This window comes from Lepidochelys olivacea, assembly GCF_965140295.1.
Source record: "Lepidochelys olivacea isolate rLepOli2 genome assembly, chromosome: 3".
Lineage (NCBI taxonomy): Eukaryota > Metazoa > Chordata > Testudines > Cheloniidae > Lepidochelys > Lepidochelys olivacea.
In genome coordinates this window covers 106,101,237-106,124,877 of record NC_140413.1, presented here as the reverse complement: position 1 = coordinate 106,124,877, position 23,641 = coordinate 106,101,237, and the positions used below count along the sequence as shown (strand labels likewise).

At 42.5% G+C, this 23,641-nt stretch overlaps 1 protein-coding gene across 1 annotated transcript; it reads right to left on the bottom strand.

Annotated features, from left to right (window-relative positions):
* Positions 1 to 2,985: 2,985 nt before the first annotated feature.
* On the bottom strand, positions 2,986 to 23,315 carry TNFAIP3 (TNF alpha induced protein 3). Its single transcript, XM_084625131.1, has 9 exons — positions 22,996 to 23,315; positions 18,040 to 18,352; positions 12,389 to 12,579; positions 11,951 to 12,098; positions 11,609 to 11,779; positions 10,199 to 10,379; positions 7,836 to 8,749; positions 6,126 to 6,358; positions 2,986 to 5,097 (listed from the first exon to the last, which is right to left on the bottom strand). Exons 1-9 carry the CDS (start codon positions 23,056 to 23,058, stop codon positions 4,828 to 4,830), a joined length of 2,484 nt encoding a protein of 827 aa, XP_084481257.1. The 5' UTR covers positions 23,059 to 23,315; the 3' UTR covers positions 2,986 to 4,827.
* Positions 23,316 to 23,641: the final 326 nt, after the last annotated feature.

Genomic DNA, 23,641 nt, shown 5'->3' with positions numbered 1-23,641 from the left:
TTTCCTAAAAAATAATATAGATGTCTAATTTTAGGTGCCCAATAAGGCTATAATGAACATAAGCACTGGTGTACTGGTAATTTGGGAAGTAACTATCCTGCACATTATGGGCAAAAGTCTCAGGTGTGTAAATAGGTACAGCTTTACTGAAGGAAATGGAGCTATGCTGATTTACACCAGCTGAGAATATGTACCACCTGCAGCATATAGCCCATGGAAACCCCTTATGTTGCATGTGGGATCACACTTTATTTTTAGAGATCACTGTATATGCCAGGTCCAGGCTGTGGGCAGCTTGGCCTAGGGATTAGCATCAGGCACAGACCAAGGACACAGGAGCCAATTAGCAGGAATTAGGCCAAGTCAAGATACTGGGAAGCCAGGTTACCAGGAGGCCAGAATCAGATGACAGAACTGGAGGACAGGAACCAGGAGGCAGTTACCAAGAGTCAGGCCAAACCAGGATACCAGAAGAAAAGAACAGGCAGAATGCAGCCCCACTGGTCAGAGAACTTCCAGTTTCTGCTTCTTTCTTAATTAGGGGCTGTGGCCCAATCAGGAGCCTTGGAGCTCTCCCAGAGTGTAAGGGTGGGGCTTGAGCCCCAGTTGGGCTTCATGGACCCTGATCCCAGCTGCTGCCTGCAAGCTGCCAGGTGGAGGATTGGAGTGTGAAGATTCCCAACACCTCATGTGGTGACCCCAACACCACCCTCCCCCCCATGGATCTGGGTTCAAGGCCTGATATCATGTCATAATGACTTAGTCTTTATGGCCACCCATTTGGGAAACTGGAAATCTGTAATTTACTCCTAAATTTCTATTAGCACTCACTGCTATCAGTGAGTTGGTGTGCTGCTGTCTCGACAACCAAGCAGAGGGGATGGTTGATTAAACTTGTATTGACTTGAATGGGAGTCACTTGTATCCCTCAGCAGGAGAATTAGGCTTTGGACATAAGGATTTTTTTCTGAAATAATTTTTCCATACTGCTAGTGTGTGGAGGGGCATTTCTTTGTTTTGAGATCTACAGTCTAAAGCACTGATGGCTATTTCAGAATGAAAGACTGCTATGGTGTAAATTACTATTATTATTAGATAGTTGGGACTAACTCAGTCAGCCAAACACGCCTCTCTCATTTTCATTTGATTGTATTCCTGATTTTCAAAATCCTTAACTTCAGAGATTGCTACTGGATTAACAGTAGTCTCTGCACTGAGGCGTACAGGGACTATAACAAGATCGGCTAATTAAATAAGACATTTGACCACTGGCTGAAGGTGATTATGGGAAGGATTGACACAAACCCATTTACCCCTACTCACATGGCTTTCTGACCCAAAGTAAAAAATGTGACATTTTATGCTCTTGTGTGGGTGTACTGCCTCAGCCATGATCTGGTTCTTATACTATAAGCTCTTCAAGGCAGTTATTTGCATGGTACTACCACAATGTGACTGTGACCCTGGCTGGGGCCTTTGGAATATCAGAGTTAAAAAGTAACTGTAGTTAGGTGAAGTCTATTTTTTTCATGAGTCACATGTAGCTTCATGCTGTCTCACTGCACTGTTTCTCCCTATCGGCCTAAATGGTCCATTACCCTAGATCAGCACCGTGAAAGTGGTCTTGCAGCCTAGTGAAAGATCAACACAGGCATTTCTTCTGTGACCTATGCTAAAGGATGGCATGTGACTTTCTTCTTTTCTGGACCAGAGGTTATCTACTAGCATAATATTGCATTACAATGAATTGCCATGTCTGCTGGTGTTTAACCTCAAGGTCACAGCTAACACGCTGACCATTCATTTTCCCAGCTTGGCTCACATTAGAATCACTGCGTAGGTAATAGGGCACCCTGGCCTTAACAAAAATAAAAATGACTCCTGTGTGACACCATATTACAGGGATTTATAAAGCTACAAAAGACTGTTTCCAAGCCCGTTCTTTCATAAAAGTCTTACTTTTTTGGTAAGAAAAGAAACCCGGTCAAACTAGGGTTTTTATTTAGTCATCTAACAGCAGAGCTCTTTAGTAGTAGTCAAAAAGGGAGACACCCCAACTATATTCTTCTCTTGCAATACAGGAAAGAAGAAATGTAGAAGCCCAAGGAGAAATACTAGGTGCCCAGGCAGAGGTCATCAAGCTTCAGAAGATCAAAATCCTCCCCAAAAAGATTAGGGAAATACCAGGGTGTGTGAAATATATTTGCTCTGTCATTCCCCCACAACTAGATCACACGAGACAGAGTGTGTGCTCATTTACATAAGAGACATCAGAGTGATATAGACCTTCATGTGACTTTAGAGTTATGAGTAATGGCCCCAGAAAGCTGCAGAGAAAATATCATGGGGATTTAATGCTTTCGGTTGAAAAAACTTCCTTCCTGGGCTGAGAAGTTCCAAGCAACAGGGCTGACGGTTCTTAGCTTTCATTACTCACCATGGGTTCAGGTCCTGCTGAGTGTCCTGAACTCACACAGACTTTAATGAGAACGGAAGTTACTCAGGATCCACGTCCCTAAGGATGTTGTTTGCTTCACATGCAGTATCCTGAAAGGTGTGGAGCTCTTTTTGCAAGACCACTGACTTCAGTAACACTTAAGCATGCTCACCAGCAATAGCACTTTGCTCCTCAAAGGACTGGGCTACATGGTCCAAATTCAGGAAAGCACATTCTTACGTTTTGTTCAGGACTACGCTTCAGGGCATGTTTAACTTTAAGCACATGCTGAATTGCTGTCCTGAATAGAGATGCTTTCCTGGGTCAGTGCCTGTGCACCTAACTATATGTTCTTCTCCCACTAATCATGAATGTAAAATATCAAAAGTTAATCCTTCAATAATTTATTTCTTTATATTGGAGAATTTTTTTTTGCAGTTATACATTTACTTAGTCGACGTTTGTGAAATTCAATGAGTAAATTATTTTACTAAAAAAATTCCTAAAATGTGCAAATTTCAAGTTACATAATTTGAATAATATAAATATCTTAACAGTTTCACATTTATTGTAAAAGTTCACAAATATATATAAAAAAGTTCAATAATGAGTGGTTTTGGGTTGGACACAGTTGCAAAAGATTCCATTTGAAAAGTAGATCAGAGCAGCTGTTGTACATGGTGCTTCCTCCAAAATAATAGCAGCAATAAAAGCTGAAAAACTCAGGGATGGGGTGGGATGAAAATCAGAGGAAACAAGGCAAGTTTGCTAGAGAAAGAAATGTAGCTTGAGAAGTGGAGGCCTGAACTCCAGGAGTGAAATCCTGGCCCCACTGAAGTCCATGGCAACGCTCTCTTTGATTTCCAACCTCAAACAGCAGCAACAAAAGCCAGGCCATACCATTCCTGCAAATGTAAATCCAAACCTCACTCTAAAACCAGGAGGGATACAAACTTGCAATCATTAGACATGGACAGCAGCTACAGGAGCCACAAAAGTGGCCACTGTTGTGTACCGTGGAGCTTACTTTTAAACCTTCCTTACATTTTGGGGTTGGTTACAAAGTAATCTCTAACATATGAAGGAGTAAGCGGCAGAATTGGTCTCTCAGCTGCAGGGCATGGGCTGGATCTCATGAATGACTGTATGTATATATTTTGTCCAGGATACTCTGCCGCTGTAGAAAACCAAGTGTTACAAAAATAAAATAAAGTCCTTCAGCTGAACAAACAGATACCCTGGAAGACATAAAAATATCTGAGCAGCAACTGCAGAGATAATGAGGGCCCAATCCTGAGATGTGTTGTGCCCTTAACTCCCAAAACAGGAGGTGATGGTTCTGACCGCTGCACAAGAGGCACTCGTCATGTTGCAGGATCGGGCCCTCGATGCCAGAAAAAAGGGGGGGGGCAATAAAATAAGAAAAGAGCAGCTTGCACAGCTCTGACTGCAATGTGCTTCCTCCTACACCAAAGCAGACAGGGTCAGTTTGGCAGCAGCATTGAAACCTAGGGCTGTTTCTCATACCTTGTGGTGGCATTTCCTTCCCTAGGGGATGGGGAGGGGAGTGTTCAGGCCTCCCTTCATGTAAATGCATTTGTAGCGGATGGTCATAGGCTTACTCATTGGGTCCCTATTATTTTTGGGTTTTGGAAAGGGAGGCATATTGGTTAAACATGTTGACTGGGAAGGCTGCAAGTTGTCCTTCATTTCTGACTTCTTTCTGCCCAGGGCTCAGCAAACACAGAACCAACCAGAACACTCTACATGCAAGACAGAGCTCTTAGACAAAGGCAACTAAGCAAGCAAAAACAAATTTCTTATCTACGTCCTCACCCCCAGCTTGCACCAGACTCCCCTGGATGAGAATGGAGTCCTCTCAAGAAAGGTCAGCCTCACACTGAGCAAAACACTGACTCAGGCCAATTCAAGAAGCTCTGCATCTCAGACATTGGTTGAACGTTCTTGCACTCTGAATGATCAGTTCTGACAAGGTGCAGAGGAGGTATTAGTGCAAAGGCAAAGTCTTCTGTATTCAAATGCTTTACTTTGCCACAGTATGCACTCTAGGAATTTTAAATCCGAGAGGAGAGGGAGTTTGGAGTCAGCATTATAGCAGATCATTCCTGCAAGATTCCTCTGTGCAGAAAGCAAACTGACTTCTCATTGGACCATGTATGCAGTGTTTGTATTAAGTGGATATTTATTCATACTCATGGACATAAATATGTACAAAACCAGACAGCTTATTTTCCCCCTAAAGCCATATATATGTCACACGGTTCAAATGGACCGCGCCATGGCTGGCCTCTTAAGTGTTTTGGACATAGCACCATTTCAGCGAGGTAGAAGCAGATGTTGCTTCCTTGCTCTTTGCCAGCACTTCTCTGCTAGCCATACAGCTCTTTGAACCGGTAGCATTCATTGCAGTAGCCATTGCACTTATTATTGCCATAATGATCACAGCCAGTGGCTCGGCAGCGCTGTTTCGGAGGCTCTTCTGCAGCTGGCCCTCTAGGATTCCCAGACTGAACTCGCTGGCACTCCTGACACAGCTCATCGTTTCTGCAGGCTAAGTTGTTCCTACAAGAAGTCGTGGCACACTTTCGCTTTTGGCTCCCCACTGTTGATACCTGTAAGTCTCTGTGTTGCCCAGTTCTCTGTAAAGATTAAAAAAATAAAACAAAAAAAAACCTGTCAGTTGCAATGCTGGCAGCATAAGTGGCTTTTAATTGCTTTGGACGCTGCTATGTTTTGGTATTTAACCACTTCAGGTTTGTTCAGTATACAGTGGCAGCAAGAAGTGCTGCAGCACTATTTACAAGAGCTTTCCAAGAATCTGATTTCCAAAGCACCAGCCTTTTCCATTTCTAGGTAGAGACTTCCTTCTTCTGAGACTACAGTAGAGCACAAAGCTCCAAGCTTGTTAGGGGCCAGGATTTATCAGACAGAATCTTAAAAGGCTTTCATTTATTATAAAAAGTTTCCTCCCTGAAAACTCTCTACTTAACACCTCCGCCCCCCCTTCTCTCCAAAATTAACTAAATAAAGGTGATGCTGGACATTACTGAAGCTGACTAACTTGCCTGATGTGGTTTCACAGCTATGAAGGGGGAGATCTCCAAAAGCACTCAGCATTGGCCTATTTATTCCTAGTGAACTTGATGATAAAACTCCCATACACTTAAATCTGAGCAGAGCTAGGGCAACACTGAACACGGTTGAAAAATCCACCCTCCCTCCCCCCTTTGGAATCAATATGAAGCAAGGCTAAATCCTATATACAGTAATCTTGATGTGCTGTACTAGATTTTAGAAACTGTGAAATGACTTGGCTGTGTTGCCTCAAAGGAGTGTCAAAGAAAAATCTGTAGCCACTGATGCTGTTCTTCTATGACTTCTCCAAGGCTTTTCATGCTAATGGGACAAAGGCTCTTGCAAGATATTTTGTGGTGTTCATCACCACACTGTCTGCTGTAGATGTAACATGGGAAAGACTTCCACACCTCCCTGGTTGCTCAGTTCCGGAAGGCAGAGTAGTGACTTACTCAAAATTTTCCTTTTCAGAAAGTGGAGGTGCAGTAACGTGGGGATTTTCTATTCTACAGTTGAAACTGTTCATTAAGATATATTAGGGTGAAGGGTACAGGGTTCAACACTGGGGGAAGATTCCCATAGTTTCACTTACTTCAGATTGTCCCACTAGCTGCTGTTCAGTCCTTATGGCTTCACGGAATCGCTGAGTCTGTGCTTCAATAAAACATTTCTGACAATACCCTTCAAGCATAGTGCTGCCCAGGGTGCCACATTCTCGCCCCAGGCAGGAAATGGTGTTATGGAATGTGGCAGCAGAGGTCCCAGGCTGTCCAGAAGCAGGAGAATTCCTTTGAGACCTTCTCTGATGAAGTAGTGAGGCACTGCCTACCATACAAAGCAAGAAGAGAGAGGTTATTTGAATGAGAACAACACTTTTGATTACAGAAAAGGCAACACAGAATTCTTTGGTCTCCAAAACAAGTCATCTAGCCTCAAGTAGGTATGAGGCCACCCCAAATACTCAGAACAGATTCACCTTTTTTAAGATATATAAATAATGGTGGCTACTAATCTTATTTTTAAATCAGAAGTTGCTGAAACAATTCAATCAAAGTTTGCCTCCTTCTGTACTTTCAAGTTAGATCACAGTTGCTAAAAGGACCAGAAGCATAAACCTGACCTCACTGAAGTCAAGGGAAATTTTGCTGTTGACTTCAGTGGATCCAGGATTTCATCCCAATATTTCCCTGCAATTTCAGTGGAATGTTAAATAGAAGTGGTAGCGCAAAGGACCAGCAATGAATGGGCTACATTTCACTGGTTTATTAAAAAGCCTACATATACAGATTGCTGTGGAATACAGTATACACAACTGGAAAAAATTATGTTGTGAATGACCTCTGAAAATAAACTGCTAACACACATAACTGCTACCACATGATCTACCAGAGAGCTTCCATAACTTGAAGGTATGTGAAAAGTTTCAGATTGTACTCCACTAGTGTCAGCAATGAGCTATTCTGCAAGACAGATGCATTATTTCCCTTCCTACACTCATCTCTTGGTACTACCCCCGAGAGATCCTTGCTCATTTTAGAGAAGAGTAGTAACAGGTAAAGACTGTATCCTTTGATTTAACTACAGAATATTGCCCATATGAGGGCCTGACTTCACATACAACACAGAACTAATAAAAAATGGTTAAAATAGGCACATTTTAATAATGTAACTTCCCAAACGTGACCACTACTAAAGTGACTGCTGATCTTCTAATATAGAACCACTTTTTTTTTTTTTTTAAACAGAGTCTTTCTTACTTAACTTGCACAGATAACTTCAATAGCTACATCAAGGATGAATGCGGCCCTTGCATTACTAATGAAACCTGACTTTAGGCAGTGACAATGAAGTCGTATTTGACTGATTCCTACAACTCCTATCACTGTGACATTAAGGCACTTTAATTACAGACAATTCACAGCAAAACATAACTAAAAGTGGTTTATGGGTGAGATTTTTCAATAGCACTCAGAGCTGGCCTAGCTCTCCTTCCACAGTAGTCAATGGGAATTTTACCACAGACTTCAGTAGAACTGGGCCAATCCTGAGTGCTTCTGAAAAATCCCACCCTTATCTTGTACCATGGTTTATACAAGAATAAGTGTGTCAAGGATATATTCTCATCACATTAATGCTGCTGCTCTACACCACTGGTTGGCCCATCCTTGATATTTTTGTATTAGCACCACCTCCTTCCAACGCTTCCTCTCCCACACAAAAAACTCCCACAAAAACACTCTGTATCTTCAGAGACAATGACCTGAAGCTAAGGTGTTAGGGAACTAAAACTAGCTTCACTTACCATTGTTTTCCCTGTACTCAAAGAAGCACAGAGTGCAAAAGCCTTCATTCTGAGGAGTCCCAAAAAACTTGCAGCCAGGTTTTCTGCACTGGCTACTTCCATTCCTTTCCTCTGAATTGTGAGCAGCCTGAAGCATTACTGCGGAAGGCAGATCGTTGCTGGGTGCTGCATGACAGGAATGCTGAAGGAGGCTCTGCGATAGCTGTGAAGGGTCAGAGTGAGATCTCTGATGGAATGTAGGCAGGAAGCCAGGATGGGCAATTGACAGCTCTGTAGTCCTTTTGAGACAAGAGCTGCAGATGCCATTAAAGGTCCTGTTCGTGTCCTGAAGGCAGATTTTACATGTCACACTGTTTAAATGTCGCAGGTTGTCCAAGTTGTTAGAAGGACTGAGCTGTCTGGAATTGTGGCAGCGTTCACAGAGTCCATTGTGTTGCACATTTAACGTAAAAGGGCAGTTTGGAGTCCTGCATTTCATAGCAGTGGTTTCACTATACAGGAAAAGGCTTGGAGCTGTTGGAGGAGCAGAATGAGGCCCTGTGACTGGCTCCTCAGATAGCCCTCCCCCGGGCTCACAAAACTCAACCCTAGATGAGCCTGCTCCAGTCGTCCGTAGCTTTTCAGATGCTGTTTTGGTGCTTGGTCTCCTTGGTTTATTTCCCTGTTGCCTCTGCTCAAAGCACTCATGACAATAGGGCTGGGTGTTCACAGACATAAAGAAGGGGCAATTGGGAGTTTCACATTTCACCTCTACAAGAGACAGCTGAGGTAAAGACAGTTCCAGTCTATTCCTGGTGGAGGTCTCCCTCGTAATAGGCTCATTGTTCTCTTGCCATTTCTTGTACTCATGCTGTACCAGTTGAAAGTAATCTTCCACCAGATTTATATCTTTGGGTAAGTTGCCTTCATCTAACCTGAAGACCAAATAAGAAAACAAAACAATCAACATGTATATCAGTGTCTGAAAGGGGCAAGGAGTGGGCATGGTATTGAATATAAGCAACACTGGATGAGGACATACAAATTTAAGGAGGTAAAGAGATAATTATTACATATCCATATTGCTGAATTAAAAATACACAATGGTAAATTGTAGCTTTGAGTGACATATTTTGAAAGTTGTCTAGTAAAGTTAAATGGAGCCTTTCACCTCTAAATAGTGGTTTGATACAATCCTAGTTGGTAGTATTCTCAGAATGCTGGCCAATGCAGTTTTCAGCGTTTAGCTGTAGGCACATTACAGCTCATTTGGAATGGAGTAAATTGATGTTAAAAAACTCCAAACTTTTAGCGGCCACTGAAGTCCAGCACTCCAGGGCTCAGCTTAGAGTAAACTGGGAATTTTGTAGGACCCACCAGCCCACTTTGCAAACAATTTCCATCTCTAAAGATGTTGATACATATTTTTTAAATGCCTACTCCCATTTTTGCTTTGATATCTAAAACTGGAAACCCTGCTTCTGTGAAATGAGCAGATGTCCTGTCCTGGCTCAGAGAAGTTCCTATTTGTCTAGTGTCCACATCACAAAAAAAATACCCCACACTGCAATTATGTTAGAGGCCACAATTGAGCAGATGTGGAGAAGTGATCCATTTGAGGCACATGAGCCCAGCTAAGGGGAGAAGTGGTCTTACCACTGCCTATGCTGCACGTGGGTGGGGGATTTTAATTTTCAAGGCGGTCAATCCAGAACCTTTCAGGAGCAGAAAGAACACTTCCTGCACACGGGGACTGGAGTGAAAGGGAGGTTGCAGGGACTCTCTCCCTCATGCATCTGTTCAGGAAGTGGGCAGAATGTGGCTGTTAGTGTGCACTCAGAGCAAAGAGGAGGTTAGCACAGCCAAAAGCCCTCTACATCCAAAGGGGCATATCCTAAGCATAAGAGGGTGGGCATGGAGTCAGCCTCCTGCTCCTCTACACTACACCCCTGCAGTGTTCTGCCTGCGGCTGCACTGGACAAGCAGAATGCCGGAAGCCAGTGCAGTCGGCCACAACAGCTGCACACTTTCCCCAGTGCAATGAATGTACTTCAAGGCACAATTTGCCCAAAAGCTATTTAAACAAGAATGCGAGTTCTCATTTTCAGTCACACCCCTTTACCTACCTGGCAGACAACAGGACTAATTTATTAACTACCTTATGAAACTAAAGACTGGAAATTGCAGAATTTAAATTTGAGCCTGCTTCAAGCTAACATCTTATGCCACCAAAGGTACATTATTATTAATAGTGACATGATTTCATAATGGTGTATATAAATATGCATGTTGCTGAGAAAGAAAGGAAAGACTGAATACATTATCCTATAAGACTTTTATCAGCAACAACTATAAAGCTGTAGGAAGAGAACACCACCACTCACTTTGCAGCATTAATTAAATGAGTTGTACCATGGTCCCAGCCTTGCACCGGAATCTCTATCACCATCAGGTACTCTTTCAGTAGCTGCTCCTTTCCCATCTCCTCGTTGTCCATCAGAAAGTGCACCTTCAAGTCTTCAAACCTGCCTCGTTCACTGCTGACCAGTGGGACAGCCCGGATTTCTGTGTGAAACAAAACGGGTGAGTTTTACGAAATGGCAATAACCATGAAATATGATTAGCAAAATATCATCCCTTCATTCTGTTTACTCTGAAATTCAGCAACAGTGCCTGTAAAGAGCATGCATGATTACATCCCTGTTCCCAAACAGTGCAGATGGAATGAAGATGCTCACTAGGGCATGCCGAGAACCATTTGGGGTTTCAATGTCCTAATACATTTTTTTATACTTAACCTGGATAGGACAGTTTAGTTTCTTGAACCTTATTACAGGACAATTTCCCAGTATGAATCTAGAAAGGTGTTCTCCCATTCACAACAGGGTACACAAAAAACACACGGACAAACACACAGACAGAGATGTCACTAACCCCAGCTACATGATGTAGACGAGCCCTAAAAAGTGCTTCCTCTGCTGCAGGGCACCAATTAAAGTCAGTGCATTGCAATAAATTTCAATACTCTGCAGCAAAGGCAATGCTTCAGACTGAACCCATCGATAGCTAGCCATCCACTAAATGGTGCTTTAGTAGCAATAGGTACTGTGGCTCCATATGACACAACCTTTGATTCCTTTCCGGAAGCCCTAGCACAGCGGTCCCCAAACGTTTTATGTCCCACCCCCGCCTTATCTGTAATGTAATCTGTCCGTGCCCCCTCCTGGGGGTCGGGACTGGGAGCGGGGCCGGGGGCTGAGGCTGTGCCTGGAGCCACTGCTGGGGCCGCGACCAAGGCCAATAGCTGCAGCTGGGAGTGGGAGCCGTGGCTGGGAGCAGGGCCAAGGCAGGAAGGCAGGAGCAGGAGATGCGGCACGGAGCGGGGCCAGGGTCAGCCCAGCATTGAGGCTGGGAACCAAAGCCGGAGACATGTTCCCTCCCCACCCTCCCCACAGGGGCTGGCCCAGGCCCCACTGTGCCTCCCCCCAAAAAATGTTCCTCCGCACCCTCCCCCCTCAGGGGGCAAACCCCACAGTTTGGGGACCGTTGCTCTAGCAGGTATATATATATATATATATCATGTAAACTATTTACATTTTGAAGACTCTGTTGAACATTTAAATAGGAATATATCATTTACATTTGTTGTGTCCATTTCAAATGTAACTCTTGATCAGATTATATTTTAAACGTTTTACTGTCAAGAGGGGGGTGGGGGGGCAGAAAACACACAAATACCAAAAATCATACAAATCCTACATACAGCCCAAGCAGATAATTTGAATACAACATACCTGGCCCGCTGTCCTTCAGAGTGACCAGTGATGTGAAATGCATACTGTCATATCCCAGGACAATAGGATATCTATAGCATTCTTCAGCTGGCCAACGGAGAGGCAAGTAAATTCCACCGACGTTCAGTGGAGAAAAGCTTGAACCAGACTCCAAGCTTCTCAGCATTTTATCTATTTAAGGAAAAAACACTGAATATTAATAAGGTCAAATTCCTTTCAACTATGAGACAAGTGTAATGTGTTATTTCTGTTGTTTTAAAACACTGCAACAGAACATTTACAAAGACATATATTTTGCACTTAACATTAAGTCATAAAAGGCAACTGGCATGGAGGACTCACCTGCAAGAACTATGATCGGCCTTCTGAGGATGTTAACAAGGACAAATATATGGATTTCTTCCAGCGCATTGTACTGAAACCCGCTTCGGGCCACTGATGTTTCTGTGGATGTCATTCTGACGAGATTCTCCCATTCCTCTTCCCAGTTCTGAGGAAAGAATTAAATATTCTTTAGCACCAGCTCACAGACATGTAGATCAAGAACTGGTTGCAGCACAGCATATCAAAACCTGTCTCCAAGCTATTAATCTTTTTCTTTTCTTCCAAAGAAAAAGTTTCTCAAGCTATCTACATAACGATCCTTTTTTTCTTCTTAGGATTGTTGTCATAATTGTCTCTCACCCTATAGTCCCACCCAAGCAAGTAAACATGACCAAGTCTTCGCACTCAAGTTAGCTTACTCCGATGTCATAGCACTATGCAGTCAAGTTAATTTACCCTGGTGTTATAGTGGAGTCCTGTTTCTACAAACTCCTGCGATTTAAGTGTCTCTCGTTGCCAACGAAGCTTAAAGTTGTGCGTATCCACTTCCTTCAGAGCGCTGAACAGTGTTTTCCGCAGGACCAGGTCAACATCTTGAACACCCCACATGTACTGGGATGCAGCATGCAGGAGGCAGTTACCATCACCTATGGGAAAGTTACTGGTTACTTTTAAAAAAACAATTCCCTAAGAAGTAGCAAAAGGAACAACTGGCCCATAAAGCACAGTGAACAAATTCCAAGTTATTTAGTTCAGACCTGATCCTGAATTCCTCTCAACAGCCTCCACTAGTGGGGTTCCTAAGGTGGAGCTTAGAGCCCCTCTCCTTAGGAAAACCCTGAGGGACGGATGGAGGGATGCCAAAAACTACCACCCGTTCCCTCCTGAGTTGACTCTCCACTGGATGCAGGGGGGCAGGCTGTGGCAGGGAGGTATAAATCCCACCTTTCCTGCTCCAATCTGACACTGATGGGCAAAAGGATGAAAAATTACAATAAATCAACATGAGCTAAATTTTGGGGTTATTTGCAAATGCCTCACACATAACTAAGTTTGTCTTAAAAGGATAAATCAATCATAAATTTAAACAAAACTACAAAGCTTAAGAGAACGTATTAAATAAACGCAGTAAACAGAGGGATATCCTCTACTCCACAAGCATTGTTTACTCTTGTTTAAGATGCAATGTAGAAGATAGGGATTGAAAATACATGGGTCCAGATTTGGGGACTGTGCCAAATGCATAGCCAGGGGGGCCAGTCTAGGGCTCAACTATAATGGATGACACTGCACTGCAAGGCCTTGCATTTTGCTGTGTTATATATGACAGAAGAGTCCTGTCAAGAGGAAAAGCAAAAAGAAAGTAATAAGTGACCTACATGAAACAAAAAGAAAAGAAAAAATGAATTGGAATTCATTTGCAAATTGGATACTATTAATTTAGGCTTAAATAGAGACTGGGAGTGGCTAAGTCATTATGCAAGGTAGCCTGTGTCCTCTTGTTTTTTCCTACCCCCCCCCCCCGAATGTTCTGGTTTAACTTGGATTTAAACTTGGAGAGTGGTCAGTTTGGATGAGCTATTACCAGCAGGAGAGTGAGTTTGTGTGTGTATGGGGGTGGGGGGGATGTGAGAAAACCTGGATTTGTGCAGGAAATAGCCCAACTTGATTGTCATGCACATTGTGTAAAGAGTTGTCACTTTGGATGGGCTATCACCAGCAGGAGAGTGAATTTGTGTGGGGAGGTGGAGGGTGAGAAAACCTGGATTTGTGCTGGAAATGGCCCACCTGATGATCACTTTAGATAAGCTATTACCAGCAGGACAGTGGGGTGGGAGGAGGTATTGTTTCATATTCTCTGTGTATATATAAAGTCTGCTGCAGTTTCCACGGTATGCATCCGATGAAGTGAGCTGTAGCTCATGAAAGCTTATGCTCAAATAAATTGGTTAGTCTCTAAGGTGCCACAAGTACTCCTTTTCTTTTTGCGAATACAGACTAACACGGCTGTTACTCTGAAACCTACATGAAACAATCTCTGCTGCTTTTCTAGGGCACCTCTCACCCTAATACTGAAGTGTATTGTTCAATGTCAGGTGTCAGGTTAGTGAAAAATGTCAGAGACTTGTTTCTTTTTGAAAGACAGAATAAAAATGATAAATAAAATAATAATTTGGTCTTCATTTACACACAGCCCCTTCCATTTAAGAATCTCAAAATACCTTACAAACATTGACTGAAGCCTCATAACTCCACGGAGAGGTAGGAAAGTATTATCCCATTTTTCAGAAGGAGAAGCTGAGGCGCTGGGCTGGGGTGGGGTGGGCAAACTACGGCCTGCGGGCCGCATCTGGTCCCTCAGACCTTTTAATTCAGCCCCCCGGGAGTGGGGTCAGGAGCTTGCCCCGCTCTGCCTGCCCGACGCTCCCAGGTGTTCAGGTGAGACCTGCGTGAGGGCATGCATGTTACTGCAGCTGCACAACCCAAAAGCGCCATCAGAGCCTGGAACGTGTAAGCCCACGTGCCTGCTACTTGTTGGCTTAGGTTATTCTGCTGTTTTAATAGTGTTAATTTTCCATTGTTGAGGATAAAACAAAGAGTAGTTGGCCAGGGAGTGCCAGCTGCATTGTTTACATTAATCAAAGAGGGTGTGGAAAGGAGGTACGTTTGGTTTAATTATTGTAATACTTTGTTATGATGGTATATTTATAATCGTAAGTAAGTTTTAATGTTGATTTCCACTAAAATGTATCTTTATTAAATAAAGTGTATTTGAATATATCTGAATTGTTAATTTCATGAGCATTCATGGCCCACCATACAACTTCCATACCCAGATGTGGCCCTCAGGCCAAAAAATTTGCCCACCCCTGCTCTGGGCAGTTAAGTGACTTACCCAAGATAAACACAAGAAAGTATGTTAAGAGCTGGGAATAAAACCTGTTTTTAATCCCTCCCCCAATCCTGGGCTTTTAACCACATGCCCCTTCTTCCTCCCCAAGGGTATCCTGAAAGGAAGACACAAAGAAACTATTCTTGGACACCACTGGGATTCACTGTTCACTACAAAGGGACTTACGTCATCTAAGGACACGAAGACACATTAATTTCCTTGTACATTGCAAGGAGGTTAACAAAGAACCAAGAATTTGTATTTATGATAATTTTTTAAATCTGAAGATACCAACAAGAAATTATTTCAGATTATTTCCAATGTATCAGTTTGTTACATACATTAGGAGCTTTAAACCCCTTCCCATTCTCATGACTGCTGTTCTCCAAAGGCCTAATCAAATCAAAGCCATGCACAAGGTCTTGAGCACTCCATGAATCCTTTGTAAACTTGTAATTGGTTACAGACTTGCTGAATAATTTTAGGCCTTCTGAATAGGGTGAAATTCATTTTCTGATTTCCTAACCTTCTCTTGCAAAATCTCATTTAAAACCATATTTTGGGCTCAGAATCAGGGAAAAATACACAATATTAACTGAAAAGTCTTCTGCCTGAACTAGAAGAAATTTGACATAAAAGTAAGACAAGTAACGCATCCTGTTAAAATTTTCCCTCTGCAAAATCAAAAGCAAAGATAAGATTTTTTTTTATTATAGCACTTACTTTCAGTTCTTTATTGAGAACCACCCGTACAAAATTCCCTATACAACACTTGGAATTCCCCAGGGTTAAGTTATTTGACTAGCAATTGAGCAACAGCTATTGTACTTCTTGTTCTGATGTATACACATCTGAACTATGAAGTACATACTGGACTTTCCAAGTGGGTGTGGTTAGGGTGAGCTGGAATGACTGCCTAATCATTATACAAGTGAAATCTCTACAGCCAATAGACACTGGAATTTTTTTTTTAAAAACATGGTTTCAATTTTTATACCTCCTACTCCCTTCCTCATTTACTCCATTCTCATATTCTCAGAGCATACATGGTGAATCACCCAGATATATACTCTTTTGTACATATTAGGTAAAGTTCACGTTACCAAAATCCTAGAAGAAGCATTTGTTTCCTTGGCTCTCAAAAAACTGCAGCTGTAAGGAGTTCTAAATAGCAAATCCGTCTTTGACTAAAAACTGTCAAATTCACTCTGTACACATCTAAAGATTAAGTAAATGAACTCCCTTAAAAACGTTGTTTTTATGCTATGTGAAAAACTTGTTCCATTCATCAAGACTTAACACTGTTTCCAGGGAAATTAAAGGGGTTCCTGCACGCCCCACTCCTACTCTGAAGCATCCTTCCCTCCAACCCACACTGTTTATCTTCTTTGTCCTGAACAGGCCTTGTGTTGTGGTGATTTTGCATAAACCACAGAAGGTAATGAGATGCATTTCTTCTTCCCCAATGCCTTGCAGTACTAACAGCCCCTACTGACCTGGGAGCAGTGCACTGAACTCAATGCAATTAAAAAAAACAAATAAATCGCTGTTTTAACATCCCAGAAATGCCTCTAGTACACATATGTACAGGCGGTAGACAAGTCACATTCTGAAACCATTGCATTATATTCATTTCAAATAATGTCCTCCACTCCTCACCCAATCCAGTAAAATATATTCAGCGGGTGCTGTGCAGTTCCTTGTTATGTTAATAGCAGGACTGGGCCTAAAATGTTTCTATTCATTTCAGGGAGCAATCCACTAGATTATACATTTTCTTAGTTAATCTGTTTGACTGAAATATATTGTGGGTGAGGTAATATATTTTATTGGACTCCCTTGCCTCTCTAATATTCTGGAATCGGCATGGCTACAATTATACGGCATGAAATAGATCGTGTGATACAACACTTGTGACAAGATTACTTATTTAGTGTTTGCAAAATGCTGCAACAAGTGCTAAATGTGGCCTCAGTCCTGCAATGAACTCTACATGCGTAGACCCCCTGCATCGGCTCACGGAAGTCAGTGGAACTTTGTGCAAGTGGACAATTTATGGGGGGTTCATTGCGGCATCAGGGCTTCTATTACAGACGTATAGACCTATATTGTTTTCTTAGTAGTTGTGTTAGTTACCACTAGACGATGCTTCTATGTTCATGATTAGATCTGTATTACTCTTCATAAAATTTCATCATATGTAGGAAGAGTAGCATTAATGGGACACTGTAGATTTTGAGAAAGAAATATGAATGAGGGGGACTGGGTAGTGTGTATGTATGTCCATATGAAAAGAAATGATTGAGGAACATGCAATATTTCACAGCTCACACTCTCATATCCATTAGAATTTACCGCTAATTAATTTAAATATAAGTCTCTTGCGCACAAAATCTTTGGACTCTAGCCCCATGATCTACTATATTTGCCCTGTTTTCTTTAGGAGATACTATAAGACACACATTTATAAAACACCTCTCCCAAATCATCCCCAAGACCCTGAAATAATATAAAATATATTAAAAGCAGTACCACATGCTACTTTTCTTTAACTCTCATTTAAAATCAATGGGAATTATGCACCTTGCTATACATGTATGTAACTGTCATTAATGACAATCGCAGCTATGCACAAGCAGGGAAAAAAGAAAGCCCTCTTATCCCATAACACAATTCAGCATTAGTTAGCTTAATCAGGGGATGACTCCACAGCCAGAGAGCTAAAGGCTGGAAGTCTAAGACACTCCAACTGATACAGTACTTAGAGTTATACCAAAAAATCACTAACAACCGAGTTCAGCCTGCAAACTACAATGATGAGGGGTCACAGTTCTATACTAACTACTAGTACAGAATCAGGTCCTTAGAAGGCATCATGGAAAATGCCAGCATTGTAGGGGTTGAAGTCCTCATCGATAAGGACATATCACTCTACCATACCAAAGATTTATGATATTATTAAACGTCCATGAACCTTTCAACCTGTTGATATACCAGTGACGCACACTGTGCATCCTCAGAGATTAAGAATTGGTTTGGCATATTGTGTTAATAGGATTTTGATTTGTGTTGCTAAGATAAAAAAAGACACATTATTTTAATAAAGCAACTATGTTTTTATTTTAGCAATGCAAACTACAAGCCTATTAACACAACGTGCTACATCCTTATGACCCTGTCTTAATACTAGTGGAATGACACACACATATCTTACCATTAGTCTTTAACGGCACAAGTTTCCTAACTTCCCTGCACCAGTTCAGCTTCTTCTGATGTTCCAGTGAGCTCTGGGTGGATCGGTCAATTAAAGCTTTCTGAAGGATCTCCCGAAACTGAGGACAAAACTGGCACATTCTGAACATTTCTACTGTATATCTGTACATAGTTTTAAAGTGATGAATTATTCCATTGGCAGGTTTGACAAGGTCTTCAGGAATTCTCTCCCTAATCTTCACAGCTTTCAGCATATTGCTCAGAGACAAAGCTTGGGGAAGAACTTGTTGGCCAGCCATTTTTTGAGAAGAAACCTGAAGGAAAAAAAGAAAAAAAGACCATTCTTTTAGTCTTACTTAATGTACATCACAGGACTCTTGCTGGTATAGATATTTAGACTGCAAATTCTTTAGGAAGAGATCTTGTTTGCAACTTTGTCTGTAAACCACACAGTCCACAGTGAGCACTATATAATTAATATGAAATCCATACCCAAGAATCTCTTAGCATTACTCAGCTATAGATCCTCAACTACTAATCACAGTCTCTTTACTCTGTCTTCTCTTTAATAAAAAAGAGAATATATTCATAATGAAATTACAGCACTTTTAAAAGGAGAAGTTTAAATGAAAGTGGGGTGAAGAGGAGGGGAGATCAAGAGGATGGGAATTTACAACAAGAGCTTTGTCTAATCAGCAATGGAGCAGGGTAATCTCCAGTGAACCTGTTGAACTTTAAGCACAGTTTACGCTTTCAACTTGACCACGGATGCCAGAGAAAACGGATTCTGACCACTTCAGATTTACCCATGAGTAGCAGAGCTTACATAAAGCAATGTGATGTGCAGTGCAAAATTAAAAAGCGCCCAGACATCTAGAATAATTACATGGAATGTTAGCACCCAGCCCAGGCTTATAACTTCATATGATGTTTAAAACTAACAAAGCAGCAAATGAAACATTTCTAACAAGGCAGACACCTGGTATAGAATAAGACATCTACATAAGAGGAACATTCCTTAGGTTATGTTAACGCTAGAATTATTGCAGAGGCACATGCATGTGTGCGTGGGGGTGGGGAGGTACGGAATTAGAGGCCCATTATTACTCAATGGTAAATCAACAGAGCTGAAGAAGCATTTCCACTTCGCTCAAAAACCCCAATATTTTTCCATTGTGGGGCAAGTAATGCTCACCGCCATTTGCCCCTTTCCTCATCACACTGGATAGGGCGAGGAGAACATAAATCCATAGATCTGAAAGGCATTCCACTGGGGACCAGACGTCTTACGCTTGTTCTAAGAAAATCAGGTCTTTTCACAGTGTCGGGCTAGAGCCAAGTGTGAACACAGAGTACATCCACATGCCTGTACTTCCATTGGTTCTCTCAGTGCTCACCCCTATTCAATGTTTTAAAATTAACTTTTTTCTAGGAAAGTAAATGCATATAAACCTTAAATGTTCCAGCACTTGAGAACCCAGCAAGTCTTTTCTCATCAAATGTCTTAAAAGAATATTACACCTATATTGTGATTTCTGATTTTGGGCCAAACAGAGAGGGGCCAATGGCAAATGAAAACCAAACTTCACATCTGTCAGGAAATTGTCCTCTCAAGTGATAAGAACCTGGAGGGGCACAGAGCAAGCAGGGGGAAAGGTATTACAATCTCACAGATACACCAGGAAGGGAACCCCCTATCTGCAGAGGCAGAGATATCCTGCAAGGAAGACTGCTCCTCCACATACCTATATTGGCCTCCCTCTACATCTGCCTGGCTCTGGTAGCTGCCATTGTGATAGCTCCCCTGCAGCTGGTCAATAGCTACAAAGGGAACTGCCTAGCAGTTATTATTGCCCCAAACTGCTCTGCCTAGAGCTGCTTTGTACATCCCCTACCGAGACTCTGTGATGGAAGAGCTCAGTGGGCACGCTTAGAAGAGTTTCTATGGAGTCCTGGGTGGCAGTGGTGGGGTGTCTGATGCTGAAAAAGCTGTATACTCTGTATCTGCTCAAGCCGGGGGAGTTCTGTCCTCTGCTCATACAAAAGGGGGTGTGAGATATGGCCATTTGTCAGGGCCATTATGTCTTGGAACATGCAAAGAAGGCACCTTTTATAAGCCAAGACTGCATATTAAAAACATACACGCTACTGGATGTTTTTATAAAGTATATATGTTAACTAACTCATGTCCTATCTTGTCCATTTCCCCCAGTCCCAAGTATCAGTAGAACTGCACCTATTTTCCAGATCATACAAATTTTTAAAGTTAAGAATGGAATGAGAGAGACAATATAAACAAAATATTAGAATGTCATCAATTTATTATATACTATAATCCCAGCTGCATCCAATCTCTTCAGCAGCTTCCAATCCCTAATCTATCAAACCCTTACGTACGCAAGGAGACTCATTGAGTCAATGGAATTTTTTGCATGAATAAGGACTCCTCACCTGATTATGTGTTGCAAGTTTAGGCCCTGGAAATGGATCTTTCCAGTATTAAGAAACAATGAAACACCCAATTTGTTTATCACTAAAGAAGGTGTATTAAATCTGTGTGTTATTCAGAACTAGATTTCCACCTCCCCTTTATTCCAAGTGCATTCCCCTTTCCCCCCATTACATGTGAAAACTGCTGTCTGTGCCGTTTATGATTATTAGTTGTCAATTTAAAAAGAACGATTTTTAAAAAAAGTGTGTAAAATAGTACAATTTAAAAAACAAAACAAAAAGCAGTTTATACCCAGATAAGATAAAGAAACCAAAGCACAGAAAATTCATCAAGATGTTAAAAAACAAATAAAAAAATCTGATCTAAGTCATTTGTATGAACTCTGTGAAAAGGTGCAACCAAAAATTATTTAAAAATCAGCCTTCGTATTCAATAATACTTTTCATATTTATGTAACTGCACACAGAGCATTGGATGGGACTCAGGAGACCTACGTTGTATGCCTGTCTCTACCTTTGGCCTGCTGAGTGACCTTGGGCCAGTCACATCACCGCTCTGTGCCTCAGTTTCTCCAAATGTAAAATACGGATAGGAAAAGGCTACCAACCAAAGCACTTTGAGATCTACTGATGAAATGTGGTATATAACAGATGGGTATTATTAGGGCAATCTTGCCGGATACTTTAGTACCCTCAAATTTCATTAACTTCAGTGGCGCAGGGATGGTCTTTGTGTGGGCCTTGTACTTTGTATGGCACATTGTCAACGTTTAACAAATAATAACAATTTTAAAAGAATGGGAGGTGAGGGTATTTAACATCTCACGCAAGGCAATCAACATCTAGCTGGATCTGGCTTGTTGGTGAACTATGATGGTCTGATTGTGAAAGAAACAAATGGGTGGTTGTGTAATTCACCTAGCAGATTGAGGGGGCATTGTTTCAAGGTGAAAAGTTGGTTGTCAGGCATGAGCAGGATTTGTAAACCTAATAGAAATATAATAGCTTGGCTTTTCAGTACACCAGAGAAACCACAAAAAAGGCCACCCTAGGCCACTGGGTGGCAGGATGTGGGACACCAGGTCCAAACAAGATGGGCTGGTCAACAACTTCATTAGAAGCCTTTTAGGTAATAAGTGTATAAACCAAAAAGAGTAACATCTCTGAATGCTAACTACTGTAACACTGATTTTTTATTAGTTTTTATCCAAATTAATACAAAAAATTATCACTGTTTAATTACAGTTGATATATATCATCTTCATAAAGTATCATAGTACACTTTACAGCAAGTGGTTGAATAAGGAAAGAACACTTTACAGAACTGGGTACAGGTAAACAATCAATTATGCTCCCCTTTCCATGCAAAATTACTATTAATTTATACTGTGTTCAGTTATCGTGTCTTGCCACAGTTTCCTACCTAGCTCATGAGTGTGATAGGAAGTTTGATTCACTGATATTTATAAAGTACAGTACAAATTAATAAGTGTTTAGCAACTTCTATTCTAGGGGCTCAGATGGAACGTGCTACATAAGTATTATATATTAATGTACTTTGTAACTAAGACCAGATTCTTACTTTAAAAAGAAAACTGGAACTACTAAGTAATAATAAGGAGGTGTTTGTTTTTAAATCGCAAATAGAAGGTTTAAACATATGTTTACATACATTATACTTCCGCTGTAAGATTTTAATAGAACAGACACTGGTTCTGAGTTTGCAGTCCAGCTCTGTACCCCCTACTGGGCAATTTGACATGTGTACATGCAGCTTGTTTTTCTTCAAAATTGCTCACTGTTGGAACCTAGCAATGGTGGGAGCATCAGTTTAGACAACCCACTGGTGTTTTACCCACTGTGTTGTTGAACTCTACCCAGTACAGGCCCAAATGACAGTGGCAATCTGTCTACACTAACACTCCACCAGTGTTATAATGGTGGGAAATTGGAACAAGACTGTTACCGTAGACAAGACGATAATCGCCAATCCACTTCTCCTCCTCCATCGCTGGTATTCCATACGCCACCAAATAGTTACACACGATGCGTTTTTAAAACAATCAGAAGAATAGGTCTTTCATAACTACCTACATGAGCTGTCACCAATAATTATGTAACTTACAACACCACAGCGGTGTGTCAGTGGTAATTACACGTATACGTGCCCCTGCTTCTGTCTGCTCTCCAAATCCCCTTTCCTCCTCCTATTTACGTTCTGGAATGGGCGGCGAAGTTTTTAAAGTCAAGAACTCCCCAAACTATCCGAGATGGGGGCATTAAAACACAGATCGATTAGACCTGCTACAACCTGCTGCCACCGCGCGAGTCAGAGTATTTGCTCGCGTTACCAAACGGCCCTCTGAAGCGCACCCTCCGCCACAGAAACAAGCCAGAGATCCACGCCAGGGTCACCCGCAGGGCGCTCCAGGCCAAGGCCCGGCGCAGCCATCACGGAGCCGGCAAGCAAAGCCACTATTGCAAAGAGCAGCACAGAGCCCGGTACCTTTCTGCAGTAGGGCTCCTCCAAAAGCGCGGCGCGGCGGGTAAAATCCTTCTCAAAGCCCATGCACCACGGTCCGGGCAGAGCCAAGCTGGTGAGCCATGAATGCCCCGACCAGACGCGGTTGCAAGAGAAGCAGGCTCCTCAGCAGCCTCTGGCTGGGCTTCCCTCAGCCGCCCCCTCCCTGCTGCTGCTGCTGCTGCTGCCGCCGCCGTTGCTGCGCTGGCTATAAACTGGAGTAAAAAGACTCTTGTTTTTTCCTTTCTATTTTACTAAGCAGAGAAAAAAGCCCCAGCGGAGCGGGGATTTCCACCCCGCCCCCCGCGCCAGGGACTTTCCGACCTGTGACACGCCGCCGAACAGCTGCCGCCTCCCTGCGCCGCGGCAGAGCGGCCGCTAGGTGGCGCCGCGCCAGCGGGCCGGCCCCGCACCCCGCGCCGCGGCGGCAGATCACCCAAGCCCGGCCGCCGCCGCCGCGGCCCGTCCCGTCTGAACCGGAGAAATTCCTCGGCCTTTGCCGCGGGGCTTGCCCGGCGTGAGTCACCGCGGGGCATTTCGGCGCCGGGGCGGTACGTGTTGGGGCGTTTATTCCTTTCCCCCCTCTCCTCTCCTCTCCGCACGGCGGCGGCGGCGGCGGCGGTTAATTGGC